Source organism: Bos indicus x Bos taurus, chromosome 23, assembly GCF_003369695.1.
Source record: "Bos indicus x Bos taurus breed Angus x Brahman F1 hybrid chromosome 23, Bos_hybrid_MaternalHap_v2.0, whole genome shotgun sequence".
NCBI lineage: Eukaryota > Metazoa > Chordata > Mammalia > Artiodactyla > Bovidae > Bos > Bos indicus x Bos taurus.
Window position 1 is genome coordinate 21,468,327 of NC_040098.1, and position 14,665 is coordinate 21,482,991.

At 41.2% G+C, this 14,665-nt stretch overlaps 1 protein-coding gene across 1 annotated transcript in view; it reads right to left on the reverse strand.

Moving 5' to 3' along the window:
- Positions 1-1,326: 1,326 nt before the first annotated feature.
- The window catches only part of TNFRSF21 (TNF receptor superfamily member 21), a 63,904-nt gene continuing 50,565 nt past the window's right edge, over positions 1,327-14,665 (reverse strand). Inside the window, exons 5-6 of the mRNA XM_027524260.1 lie at positions 4,302-4,530; positions 1,327-2,738 (exon numbers count right to left, since the gene is read on the reverse strand). Coding sequence (XP_027380061.1) covers positions 2,509-2,738; positions 4,302-4,530 — 459 coding nt within the window. The 3' untranslated portion in view covers positions 1,327-2,508. The remainder of the gene's footprint in view (positions 2,739-4,301; positions 4,531-14,665) is intronic.

Below are 14,665 nucleotides of genomic sequence, written 5' to 3' on the forward strand. Positions count from 1 at the left end.
CCTACCAGGCTCCTCCATCCATGGGATTTCCCAGGCAAGAGTACTGGAGTGGGTTGCCATTTCCTTCTCCACAATAAAGTATAAAGCTGTGGAAATAATAAACAAAAGCATCCCCAAGCTATGAAGAATTTACAAATTTAATAACCACAATGCTGACTCATTCATTCATGTCTTCCACCCCCACATAAAGTAAACAGTGCTCCTGAAATTTTATGAGAAACAAACAAAAATCTGTCTCTACTACCATCCAGGACCCATTCTGGTTTAGCTTTTCCTTTTGTGAAGAGTTTCTGTGCTCTGTTGACAAAAGAGGAAGGGAAACCTGGCCCAAGAGCCATGAAACCAAATCCCAGGATGGCTCTCTAGAAACCAGCCACGTGGAAGTAGACAAAAGCAGAAAACCCCTTTCATGTCACTGACATGGGTGTCAAAGTGTTCAGACTGGGTATCTACTTCCGATTTCTTACTTAAAGAGGAACTCAAAGTTGCTGAGGGTTCTGACTGTGAGAATTCCGTAGAGCCAGGGTTCCCAAGCTAAGGGGGATATGCCGGGAAATGTAAACTATAACATAATAGATAAAATGGAAAGTAATATGTCCCACCCACATAAGATGCCATACTTCCCAGAAAGTTCCCCATAGTTATTCAGGGGCAATGGGGCTTCATATAGAAGTCTGTGAACTTGTATAGATCCGCCCACGAGTGTTAGTTTCCTAGATGGAAATGAGTAAGAAGCATAGAGTCCAAGGCCTAGTCAGCAATTAAACCTCTCCACCTCCAAATCCTCACTTCTTAAAGTAGAGACAATTTCAAAAGCACAAGCCTCAGATTCATCTCCACAAAACTAGGAAACGCTTGGTCACCTTCAATGCTTGGAAGTCTTTGTCTATGAAATTTCCAGGTGCCTTTTCAAACACAAATCTTTGCTAATATGCATGATTCACAAATTAGAAAGGCTGAAGTTTTTTTTTTAATTTTTGAAATGCTTTTTTCTTTCCTTCTTGGGTCGTGTTGGGTCTTAGCTGCCTCACATGGGTCTTTCGTCGAGGTACGCAGACTCTCCGGTTGTGGCGAGTGGGCTCTCTAGTTGTGGCCCACGGGCTCCAGAACACGTAGGCTCAGCAGTTGCAGCATGGGGGCTTAGTTCCCCGACCAGGGATCAAACCCAGGTCCCCTGCATTGCAAGGCGGATTTGTAACCACTGAACCACCAGAGAAGTCCCTAGAAAAGCTTAAGTTTTTAGAATATACTTTTCCAAGAGACTGATCAAAGAGTTCTGCCTTGAACACACAGATAAGACAAGGATTAAAAATATACTTCAACTACTCAAGTAACAAACACCTAATATTTATTAATAAATTAGTACACTTGAAGGCATTTTTCTGATATCAGTCCCTCACCATTATACCCACAAACCCCACCCACACAAAGGGAGTCCACACCACCTTTGCTAGAATCCATCAACTGAGCATCAGACAGCACGTCTATAAATGGGAGCAGAGTTGCAAATATATCAGTAAGAGTTCTTACAGCTGCAGCCATTTTTAATTAAAGTGATTGAATGAAGGAAACCCACCAAGACCAAGGCCTTGAGGGCAGACTGGACCTATTGACTATGTGTGTATAAAAAACAAGACATCTTGTCAAGCAAAGCTGGGCAAATTCCCTTTGGAAAAGGTGCCGGTTGTCACCAGCACTTCAATTGTGACTTTCCAAAGTGCAGCAATAGGTTCCAGAACAGCTCAATCCCTAAATGATGAAGTTCAAGTTCTTTGGTGGCCTGGTTGTCAAGCCACTCGAATAGTAAAGTCGTGATGGCTTGTGAGGACTTCATGTCTCCAGCCCAGAGCAGATTAGCGTAAGGGGAGCACAAGTAATCAAGCATTCAACACGGTGTCCAGGTGAAAACCATACAATCAGCAACAGTGTGGTCAAGTTCCAGCCATGAACATGAACTATCCAAAAAGGCATATTAAAAAGATAACTCAAAATCTAATTGCATTACAGTAACTCAATGGGGTCTTACATTTCTCGAACCCTTAAGAAAATCCATAAATGACGAATAATAAAATAGTAATAATAAAAGCAGAAGTGGATTTTGAGACACAAAGACGGCTTATAGCATTCATAAGATGCCATGACACTTTTGAGAAGTTAAGAGCCTCACAATCCAGTGTGTGAGAAAAGCCACACTGCCTTTGTGGTTCATTAAGTGAATTTAAAGTGCACAGAACAATTTTGAGAATACATACAAAGGCAAAACAGAGAAAATAGGGAACCTAAAAAAAAAACTTCAGTGGTGGATATTCTGAAACAGTCGAAAAGGCTTATATGCTAATTTCCCAGATGGGTTTTTAAAAAGAAAGAACTCAAAACACTGGCCATATACTCCGTTAAACACACACGCGCGCACACACACACCAAAAAAATAAAAATTAAAAAAGAAAAAAAAAAACACCACCCTGCCACTAAATTGAGTAATTTCCAGAGTGCAGTATTCCTCATGTTCTACAACAGGTCGGGAAGGTGACTATAAACAGAGTCCAGGAGGGTCTGGCTGGCTTCCTGGCTCTTGACTCCAATGATCTCAAAGAGCCGATCCAGCTTGTCCTCGGCCTGCGGAGTTTCTTCAATCACCCGCAGCTCCTCAGGGTTCAGGATGTGGAGCATGTCATCAAAAATAGGCTGCAAGTCGCAGGGGTCCAGGCGCACCTGCCGCAGCACTGTGTCCTTCTTTTCTGCAGGGAAGAGAGGGGAGAGGACAGCTGTAAAGGGACCGCGTTAGGGAACAGGAGGGTTAAGGTGACAGTGATCCCCTCCCCAGGCTGTTCCCATCCCCGACAAGGTGAGGGAGTGAAGCTCTGGCACATTGTAAACACCACGGTGGGTTTTGCCAATATTGTGCATAAGATAACAAGCAAGACTGGCCTAAGGATATGCTTGATTGGGTTGTTAATGGAACATGACATTTTGCCTGGACTCAAGTGACTTCTAAGTTCTTCCAAAACTCAGGAGGATGCTGAAATACTTAAAAAAACTTAAAAGAAAGAAATGTCACTACTTTCCCCATCTGTAGTGTGTGTTAGGAAGCAAAGATCAGCCCAGTCTTTCCCCCACAAACATTCCAAGTTAATAATCAGCTCATCTGACTTTCTAATTACATTGTTATATTTTGGGCTTCCCTGATAGCTCAGTTGGTAAAAGAACCTGCCTGCAGGAGACCCCGGTTCAATTCCTGGGTTGGCTATGCACTCCAGTATTCCTGGGCTTCCCTTTGTGGCTCAGCTGGTAAAGAAACCACCTGCAATATGGAAGACCTGGGTTCTGGGTTCGATCCCTGGGTTGGGAAGATCCCTTGGAAAAGGGAAAGGGTACCCACTCCAGCATTCAGGCCTGGAGAAGTACATGCGGTCACACAGAGTTCGACATGACTGAGCGACTTTCACTTTGTTATATTTTAAAAGTAAACTTCTAAGAGCCAAGGCACATAAATAAAATAATGCTTTGTTGGGTCATATCTTAAAATGGGGTAAGAAACTAAACTATTATTACCATTAAAATGTATTCTCTAAAAGATGATATGTACCAAATTACAAACTAAAATATAAATCTTTATAAGAATAAATATATGACTATATAAAATATAAACATGTAAAATAGAATATATTTTATAAATATGTAAACTATAACATAAAATATAGCCCTTTCAGTAAAATATAACTGGTGTTACCCAAACTAGGAAATTTCTAACAAAAGTCAGTCATCAATATACTATACCTGTTAATTCCCTACCCTGCTATTCAGAACTGCAAGTAGCAGATTATTTACCAAAAGCGTCAGTCCAGAATCTTTAAAACATTATTTGCAACCAAGCTTAATAGAGTGAATTTTAATTTGAGTCAATAAAACCTATACTCCAGACTCTCAAGATAAGTTATACTTTAAATCCCTGTGTTCTACAAGCCTGGTAAATAATTTGCAAAAAGGAAAAAAGAAAACCCTGCCAGACTACACGTTATCGGACTTTCCCCGAAACACTTGATAACATCATGAGGACTAAGGGTGACTGATACTCCTGGACACAGGCTCCCAGCCAGACAGGAGGGGCTGTAAAGATTTTCCAGGCAGGTCCCGGGTGGGTAATGATGTAGTTTCTCATAGGCTAGCCTCACCTCAGAGGCCAGAGTAGGTCATGCAGCTGATCCTACTCCTACTGGAACGAGGAACTGATAGAGGGAGAGATCCCAGGGGCTGTTCTGGAGGAGACTTAAGAACGAATGCGGGTTGCCAGCCATCTGTACCTTTGGTTATAAAGGAGCCATTCCTGCTCAGCGCGGAGGACCCGCTGGAAGTGGAGTCACAGCGAAGGAGGGGCTCAGACTCATCCACGAAGAAGCCCTTGTTCTTGTCCAAAGGGGACGGTTCCACTGTCAGGAGCGTGGAATTCTCAAGTTTCGTGTTGGGGCTGGGGATCGGGCTGGGGCTGAGCGGACTGGGGCTCATGGGGAGAGCCAGCTTGTCAGTGTCCAGCTGTGGGAAGAAACAAACCATTGTGAACTACATAGTCCAAAATTATAGAAATTATAATGGACAAGAATCTGAAAAGGAATATATATATATATATATATAACTGAATCACTTTGCTGCACACCAGAAACTAACAGAATATGGTCAATCAACTCTACTTCAACTGAAAACATAAACATAAAATTTTTAATTAAAAAATTATAGAGAAAAATGAAATTAAAAGCCCTTTCCAGACTCTTTTTGTTCCACTTAACATTTTATAGAGAAATTCTCCCATTTTGACAGTCCATAACTTACATTATTGCTATCTAGCAATACATACACATACACACAGACTCATAAACCCTTCAAAATACACCTGAGGATTATGTATGAAGATTAAAAATGAGGAATTATGTGTATATCAAGCTGTTACCTCACAGGAGTGTAACTGGACAACAAAGTGAAAAGGAAGATCCCCAACCTACAATATAATTTTGTACCACTGGAAATAGGTTAGATAATATACAGCATATTCTTGTCTGTTTCGAGATGAATTTGTGTGCCCCTAAAACTCATATGTTGAATTCATAACTCCTGATACCTCAGAACATGACTATTTTGGGAGACAAGACCTTAAAGAGGTAATGAAGGTACAACTGGGCCCCTCATCCAATGTGAACAATGTCCTTGTAAGAAGAGATGAGGACACGGACACACAGAGGGGAAGCCACACGAAAACACGGAGAAGATGGTCATCTTCTGCACACCATAGAGAATCAACCCTACCAACATTTTTATCTCAAACTTCTAATCTTCAGAATTGTGAGAAAATACACTTCGGATGCTTAAGCGTCCCTGTCTGTGATACTTTATCACAGCAGCCCTTGCAAACGAATATACCGTTCTCTTTACAGGTAAGGAAAGAGGCCCAGAGAAGATAAGTGACTGTCTTCAGGGCACTCAGCCAGGAAGTGGCAAAACTCAGACTAGACCCTACATCTCCTGATTTCCATTTCAAACTAGCTCTGGGACTCAACCGTGTGGAGACCAGGTAGGATGATGCCATGGTGCCCAAGTGAGGTATAATTGTGGCTTGTACCAGGATGCACATGGAAGATGGGCAGAAGTGACAAGCAGTATCACCCCATTTTGCAGGTGAAATAACTGAGGCCCAAGAGGGCACACAGATCCTGGGAGAAAGCCAATGTTCAACTCAGCCCAGCTGGTTATCTCTACTTGCCCTTGTCATTTGACACCATAGGTTAGAAATGTGGCAGGCACTGGTGGCATCTCCCAGTCGGTTGACTTATCTTTTTATTTGCTCTTCTGGCTGGGAGGGATATCCGGGAGCCAGGTGGCCAGATGACACAGGGCAGGGTTCAAGGGATGATGTGTGCTCTTCCCAGAGCTATTAATCACCCTCATTATAAACCTCATGACTTGACTCCATGCATGTCAAGCGAAACACTTTCAAGTTCCTCAATCAGGAGGACACTGACCCTCATCTCAAAGCCTGACGCTGACCAGTGGTAAAATGTACAAAGAAAAGCACAACTGCTTCTTTTACAACCTCTGAGCCCAGATAAATTCTTGCAACTGAGTGCAGATTCTGAAGACCTCTGATGATGGCACGTCTAATGTCCCCAAAGCATCTGTCCCCTGTACAAACCACCAACATCCTGCTTCTGCTGCCAGTGCAAGCTTAAGATTTGGATAACATGCATTCCCACCAGTCCCCTTCTGATCCACAGCCAAGCTTTACAGATATGTTTTTTTTTTTTTTTTTTTTAACGTGGACCATTTTTAACACCTTTAGTGAATTTGTTACAATATTGTTTCTGTCTCATGTTTTGGTTTTTTGGCCTGAGGCATGTGGTATCTTAGTTCTCTGACCAGGGATCTAATCTGTACCCCCTACACTGGAAGAGCAAGTCTTAACCACTGGACCACCAGGGAAGCCCTTATAGATATGCTTTGAAGATCTGAATTCATTAGGCCTTGGCATGCGCCCCTCCTCCTTGAAAATGCACATGGCCATTCATGAACTCAATTAGACAAAGAACACTTGTCTACACTCCAGTACTCGGATAATGCAGTCAGCCAATATATAGTGCACTATTCTTGCTTTAAAAAGAAATTCCCACCCACAAGTCACATGCCAACAGACTAAGAAGTCCACCCACCTGTTTCCTGAACTCAGTTCATTATTTAATTTCCCCCCCATTTTTACCAAAGGATCTTATCAGTGGAAATTAAGCACATGATTCCCAACACAATTTGGAAAGACAGAATGCTGAAGCAGTGCTGTCCAATCATTAGCAGTGAGTCGAGTGAATGGGAAAATGCCACTAGGAATGGTTTTAGCATCTCCACAATAGCGCTCACAATCGACTGTTTGACAAGCATCTTTCTAGAAAATCAGTTTTGCTACCAAGTAGAGATATCTGTTACTAGGTACAAGATACACAGTAGTTGGTTGCATTCCAGATTTCTCTAGAGTTACCTGCATTTTTTTGCCTATCAGAAAAAGAAAAAACTGCCCCTAGAAACTTCTTTCCTCCCTTTACTTGTCTGTTGACAATATCTATCAAAATTGGTTTGCAACACTGAAACTCAAACATTGTATTACCTGTGCTTTCTCTAACAAGAAATTGAGGCTTGGACTTGCGTGGTGGTACAGTGGATAGGAGTCCACTGCCAAAGCAGAGGACGTGGGTTTGGTCTCTGGTCCGGGAAGATGCCACATGCTGTGGAGCAACTAAAGCCTATGCTCAACAAATACTGAGCCTGTGCTCTAGAGCCTGCGAGCCTCAACTCCTGAAGACCAGGCACCTAGAGCTTGTGCAACAAGCGGAGCTACTACAATGAGAAGCCAGAGTACTGCAACGAAGAGTATCCCACGCTCACCACAACTAGAAAGCCCCCTTACAGCAAGGGAGACCCAGTGCAACCAAAAATAATAAACAACAAAAAAAGAAATCGGGGCTTCAGGATGTGTGTAATAATTAATTCTTTATCAGTTCAGAAAGTTCATGGTTCAGTATTGAGTTTATAGCAAATAAAGAGCACTTATAAAAAGATTCAGGTACTAAAAAAGAAGACAAATGCTCTAAACAAGAAAGCCAGATGTCTACAGAAACAGGCTATATCCTCCTGGAAAAGATCTGAACATAAACTTATCAAAATATTCACAAAAGAGATCCTGAGTAACTTAGTTTATTCCTTTTTCTTCTTTAAGCTTTCCAAATGCTCTACAGGGACATTAACTTTTTTAAATTAATTCTTTTATTGAAGGATAATTGCTGTACAGAATTTTGGTTTTTTTCTGTCAAACCTCAACATGAATCAGCCATAGGTATACATATATTCCCTCCCCTTTGAACTTCCCTCCCATCTCCCGCCCCATCCCATCCCTCTATATTGATACAGAGCCCCTCTACAGGAACGTTAATTTTTATAATTAGAAAAACAATGTTATTTTAAAAACACACTCACCACTGGTAAGTGTGTTTTCCCTCTGTTAACTTGAAAATGTGGCTGTAATAGTTCTTATTTTTATTGATAGCCATGGAACAGGACAGCTGGAAAATCATCTACTTGACTGAGCACCTCTCTGTACTTTTCTTAAGCGTTCACAGGTACAAAAGGACAACAGTCCTCCCAACTTATTGCAGCGAGGCAAATACTGACTTAAAGGCCTCTGGGAAAACTTGGCCAGTAAAGGCAATGGATCCACCAGATAGATATTTGAAGTTCCTTTGGAGAAACTTGAATAGTAGAGTTGTTTTTGCTCTATAGCCATGAGGTAATCATGCTAACTTAGAAGACTCATTTGAGAAATAAGGGTTAGACAGAAAGACAGACCAAGAAGGGGGAGGGAGCAGGGACTGTGAGGAGAGAGCTTCCCAAGTAGCCCAAATCTATATGGGTCTATGGTGTGAAGCTCAAGACCACACGATTTGACATGACTCCCCTCTTCACATACATACACTACCATAGATGAAGCAGATGATCAACAAGGACCTACCATGTAGCACAGGGAACTCAGTATTCTGTAATAACATCTACAGGAAAAGAATCTAAGCAACAATATCACAATATATGTGGATGTATAACTGAATCACTTTGCTCTACACCCAAAACTAACACCACATTGTAAATCAGCTAAACCCCAATGATTTTGGCCAAATGAACCCCAAATGTTCTCCTGATTAGTTTCCATGCAAATGCACTTTGTCCTTCCAGATACTGTATTTATTGGTCCAAACGGATAAGAAAAGAGAGATAAGTGGTTCACCGTACTTGACACCTGAGTCATACCTAAAGCTTCACTGCTGACTACTTGCCTTTCTGATTTACCAGAACCACTGAGTACAAGGAACCAATCAAAGAGATTAGGTACACAAGCTATTGACTGAGATTTGTGGCCTTGAATGTCTCTGGGTTACAGAGGCTTGGGCAGCGTTGGTGAGAACAATGATGTAACTTGTCCCAGGTAGCACCGGAAAGAGCAAACTCTAGTTTATTCTTGCAACCCACCCCTCCCTCCCTCAACCAGCTCCCCAAATCCACCTGCCCGTTTTGGGTGCGCAGTCAAATCACAACCTGAAACTGAGGCTCAAAACTCACTCCCCTCTTAACACACATACACTACCATAGATGAAGCGGATGATCAACAAGGATCTACCATGTAGCACAGGGAACTCAGTATTCTGTAACAACATCTACAGGAAAAGGATCTAAACAACAATATCACAATATATGTGGATGTATAACTGAATCACTTTGCTATACATCCGAAACTAACACCACATTGTAAATCAGCTATACCCCAATGAAAAATTAACGCTCCTCTTTTAATATCAAACCAAAACTCACTTCCCTGTTGACTGGCCTTTCCTAGGATGATGCACTGTGGAAGCCTGAAGAGTTTCTCCAGCCCCAGGGATGGTGGACCGTGGATGCAGAAGATGTAGTTACGGCGAGGGTGGTAAATCAACAAAACAAGGGTTTGAGAAGACTTTGCTTCTCTCCTGTGACGGAACAGCATCCCTGAGGATACTCTGCAAACATGAAAGGGTGGAGGACTCCAGCCCCAGAAGCCTTCTTTTCAGCATGTTTCATGATCTTCAAAGTCAACTCCTAAGAATCAAAGTCATGCCAATCCTGGAACATCATGGCAAGGGAAGAAAAGAAACCTATGGATAACTAGCTGTGTGGTCTTAGAAAAACCTTGTCCCTTTTCAGACTTGTTTCCTCATTTCTAAAAGAATAAGGTTACTCTAGGTCATCTCTCTTCACATTGTCTCGCTTATTGTTTGTCTCACTACGGCTTTTTCGTTCTCTCCCCTCACCACCTGCAGACCCCCCAGCTCCCTTTCTCCTTCCAAGTTACTCCCACTGGTTCCTCAACTAAGGTTTAGCACTGAGTTATTTTCAATTACTACCCAATTACAATCTCCCCGTGGTTGTACAATCTGTTTTCATAAAACTAATTAACAACTTTGATGCATCAGTGATCTCCTGAAATGAAGTCTTAATTACCCAGCCTGAATGCCCTTTGCCAATCTGCCAAAATGGTTCAACTTAACCCCTTGGCTCCTGGCATCACCCAGTCAGATTCCATAAGACCCTTCTTTCTCCCCTCTGTAGCCAAATATGCCTGATAGGGTTAAGGAGAAAGCACCTTACAATCAAAAGTCTCCCTTCCAACTGAACCTTCCCTCCGGATCTCATCCAATACTTAGAAAGTAGGAAGAATTCTTATGCCACATTTGTGAAAATTTCTATCACTTAAAGATGGTTTTCAAAAACACATTTGCTAAATTCAATGGAAACTAATTGTTATTCCATCTGAGTTGACCAGTTGTTACTCAGCTCCAGTAAACAAAAAAGGACTTAAAAAAACGTCATCATCAATGCTCAGCTAAATGATGCAACACGAATATACAAATCTATTTGATGCTAAGGTAGCTCTTATTAGCTCCATTTTACAGATGAGCAAACCATGGCTCAAAGGGGTTTAAGTAACCTCCCCAAGATGACAGAAGCCACTGTTATTTTCTCCAAAGCTCCAGATGTGATTCTAATGAGCAGCCATGTTTAAAAACAACTGGACTATATGATCATCTTTTACTTTCGTTGTTTGTTTCACTTTTTCTGTTTCATGTTTAGCACTCCCATCTCATTTACGTTCTCCAGTTTCTCTGTCTCTCTTTCATTGTTGTTCTTTTTCAAGCTTTTATCAAGTGTAATAGAAAAGCATTTGTACACACAAATACATAAATAGTATTATAATGTAATATATATTTTAGAAAACTTCTCCATTTTTGTCTAGCTAAAAAATTTATGACATTTTGATTCCACTTGTTTAAGTATGAATAGAATACTAAATTTCTAATTTATATTCACTCAAAATTTTGATACAGTTCCACTTATTCAGACATCTAGTGTTACTGCTAAAAGGCTAGAAAGCTTACTATCTAGTGATTTAAAAAAAAAAATTGAGGTTTGAAACTTCTAATCCAATTCTGAGAATATACAGAAATACTATGTTGTAAAAAAAAAAAACAGGAAATTAACATGTGATACAGTATTATTAACTAAAATACATTTTTTGATCAAATTTCACTCACACAAAAATATGATGTCACAATTACATTTAAAATATATTTTAAAACTGTGGGCTTCCTTGATGTCTCAGTTGGTAAAGAAACCGCCTGCAATGCGGGAGACCCCAGTTTGATTCCTGGGTTGGGAAAGTCCACTGGAGAAGGGATAGGCTACCTACTCCAGTATTCATGGGCTTCCCTTGTGGCTCAGCTGGTAAAGAATCCACTTGCAATGTGGGAGACCTGGCTTCGATCCTTGGGTGGGGAAGATCTCCTGAAAAAGGGAAAGGCTACCCACTCCAGTATTCTGGCCTGGAGAATTCCATGGACTGTACAGTCAAAAGAGTCGGACATGACTAAGCGACTTTCAGTTCAGTTCAGTTCAGTCGCTCAGTCATATCTGACTCTTTGCGACCCCATGAATCGCAGCACGCCAGGCCTCCCTGTCCATCACCAACTCCCGGAGTCCACCCAAACCCATGTCCATCGATTCGGTGATGCCATCCAACCATCTCATCCTCTGTCGTCCCCTTCTCCTCTTGCCCTCAATCTTTCCCAGCATCAGGGTCTTTTCAAATGAGTCAGCTCTTCCCATCAGGTGGCCAAAGCGACTTTCACTTTCACTTAAAATCTGTAGTTGTTTCTTAGAAAGTTAAATGAAGAATTCTCATATAAGTCAGCAATTCCACTTATGCATATGTATCCAAAATAATTGAAATCTGGGAATTAAACAGATACTTGTACACCAATGTTTAGAGCAGCCAATTCCCAATAGTCAAAAGGTGCAAATAGCCTAAATGCCCATCAACAGGCTAATAGTTAAACAAAATGCTGTTTATACATATAGGGAATATTATTCAGATTTTAAAATGGAATGAAATTCTGATACATGCTGCAACATGGATGACCCTTGAAACTGTTAATGCTGAATGAAACAGACCAGACACAAAAGATTAAAAATTACATGATTCTACTGATAAGACACACATAGAATAGGCAAATTCACAGAGACAGAAAGTAGAACAGTAGTTACCAGAGACAGAGGAGCAAAGATCATGTGTCATTATCATTCAATGGGCAGAGAGTTTCAGTTTGGGATGATGAAAAAGTTCTGGAGATGGATGATAAAGGTTCACAGCATTGGGAATAGACTTAATCCCTCTGAATCGTACACTTAAAGATGATTAAAATAGTAATTTCATGTTATGTGTATTTTACCACAAAACTTCAAAAAAAAAGATCAGGTTTGATCTAGTTTCCATCCAAGTTAATCCTCTTTGCTGTGTCATATCACTTGCTGTCTAGACTCACTGTACTTACAGATACTGACAAACCCTGTAAACTCAATACAAAGATATCACATGACCACAGGGAGCTGCTCTGCCCTGTCCATCAGACTGCAGGAGCCAGAGGACCCATAACTCAATGGCAGATCTTGCACCCAGGCTGGATGGCTGCCCGGAGGTAAAGATGAGAGATTATGTAAATACCAGATACTTCAACTGTGGCCAATAACCTTGTTTTCTATTAGAAAATATTTCAGATCCCAACAGACCAGTGACTACTTAAAAAAACACAAATTCAATTTCCACTAAAGGTCTATCTCAAATGAATTACAGTCACAAATAAAGAGATAACTACAACTATTTAAGGATGATGATATTATCTCAAGCTTGTTTCCCCCACTCTCCCAGCTGCCAACATCAAATTAAATTTCATGACCTTTGATAGGTCTACGTAGGTATGTAAGACCGGGTTCTGATAAAAAATAAGCACTTTCCTCCTTACCATACAAGTATCTCCTGATACTGGAATCTATGTGGTTCCTCTGTTTAGAGAAAAGGAATTCAGATAATAAGAAAGGTTTTGTTACCCAAAGTTATGTGGTTCCTGGACTTCAGATCTAAATGAGAGTTCAGATAATGATGGTTACCAGCCCCACCTCCTCAAAATATGTACCTGAATCTATTTAATTCCTAAGTTCAGATACTAAAGAATTCCTGTACAAGATGATTTCTCCCTTAAAAAAAATCCCACCGCCAATAAAAGGGGAAAGTTTCGTTAAAGTCCCTGCTGATAGGAAACAATGACTTTATTTTTCTGAGTGTGAATTCTTGTTTCAATACAATCCAGAGAAAGGGGTCATGAGAAACAGCAGCCAAGTTTACTCAGGAAAAAGTTTTGCAAACATAAAGAAAAAAGAGGAAATTGAGAAGACGATGATTCCTAAACCTTTAAAAGAAAGGTTGGCAGTTCTAACAAATTTGGAGGGAAGTCTTACAGAAAGAAACGTGGAGTGGAAATATACATATACACATACACACACATAAACACAGATAAAGCAAAGATGTCAAAACATAATTGTTCAATCTAGGTGGTAGGTTATGCATGTGCGTTGTACTATGCTTTAATTTTTCTTTGCTTCCTGAGTCTTTTTTTTTAAAGGAAGGACAACAAATACATAAAGAAGGGCTATGGGCCAAATAACCTGAAGGCAAAAATTCCCCAAACTTTTCCTAAGCTTCTGACTGTTAAGTGCTCTGTCAATCTTCCTTCTTAACTTCTCCCGCCCAGCCCAGATTATAGGAAAGGGAAGCAAAGAGGGGCTTCTATTGCATAACTAGGGGACAGAGCTAACATTTAAATCTAAATCATCAACTGGCAAGCGATGATTGCCACTAAGACACTGGCAATGATTGCAGCTAAGACACTGCAGCCTTAATGCTTTCTAGATCTCCTTTCTAGAGGTCAGGAGATGGAAGCAGCAACAGAAGTACAATGTCAAGATGCCAAGATGTTCAAGGTCCCTGGGAACCCCAGTGCCAGACAACAGAGGTAGCAGAGTTGAGTGAACACTAAAATATGCATTTCCCAGGTGAGCTGCAAGCCAATAGCAAAACGTGTGGAACAAACTCACCCACCCTCAGGAAGCTCTCAGGATTAACTTGACCCAAACATGCCAAAACCACTAGAGTATTATTTTGAAAGACACCCTCAACCCACCCTAGATTGGTCCAAGCACAGAATAATTCAAGAATTGTGTTTCAACTGCAACCTTACTTAAGATTCTATATAAACATCAGCCCAGGTTATATAAGCATCACCAACTCAATGGACATGAATCTGAGCAAACTCCCAGAGACAATGAAGGATAGGGGACCCTGGCGGGCTACAGTTCATGGGGTCGCAAAGAGGAAGACAGGACTTAGCCACGAACAACAACAGGTTAGCTGGCCATGGTGTTTCTCCTTTAAGCATCTCAAGCCCCAGTCAAAGCAGTTGCTATAGTCTTATACATGGTGGTTTAGACCCTAAGTCGAGTCCAGACTCTTGCAACCCCATGGACTGAAGTCTGACAGGCTCCTCTATCCATAGGATTTTCCAGGCAAGAATACTGGAGTGGAGTGCCATTTCCTGCTCCAGGGGATCTTCCTGACCCAGGGATCGAACCCGAGTCTCCTGCACTGCAGGCAGATTCTTTACCAACTGAGCTACGGGCCAGGGAAGCCATCTGTCTATAGCGTATATATACATGCCATTTGCTA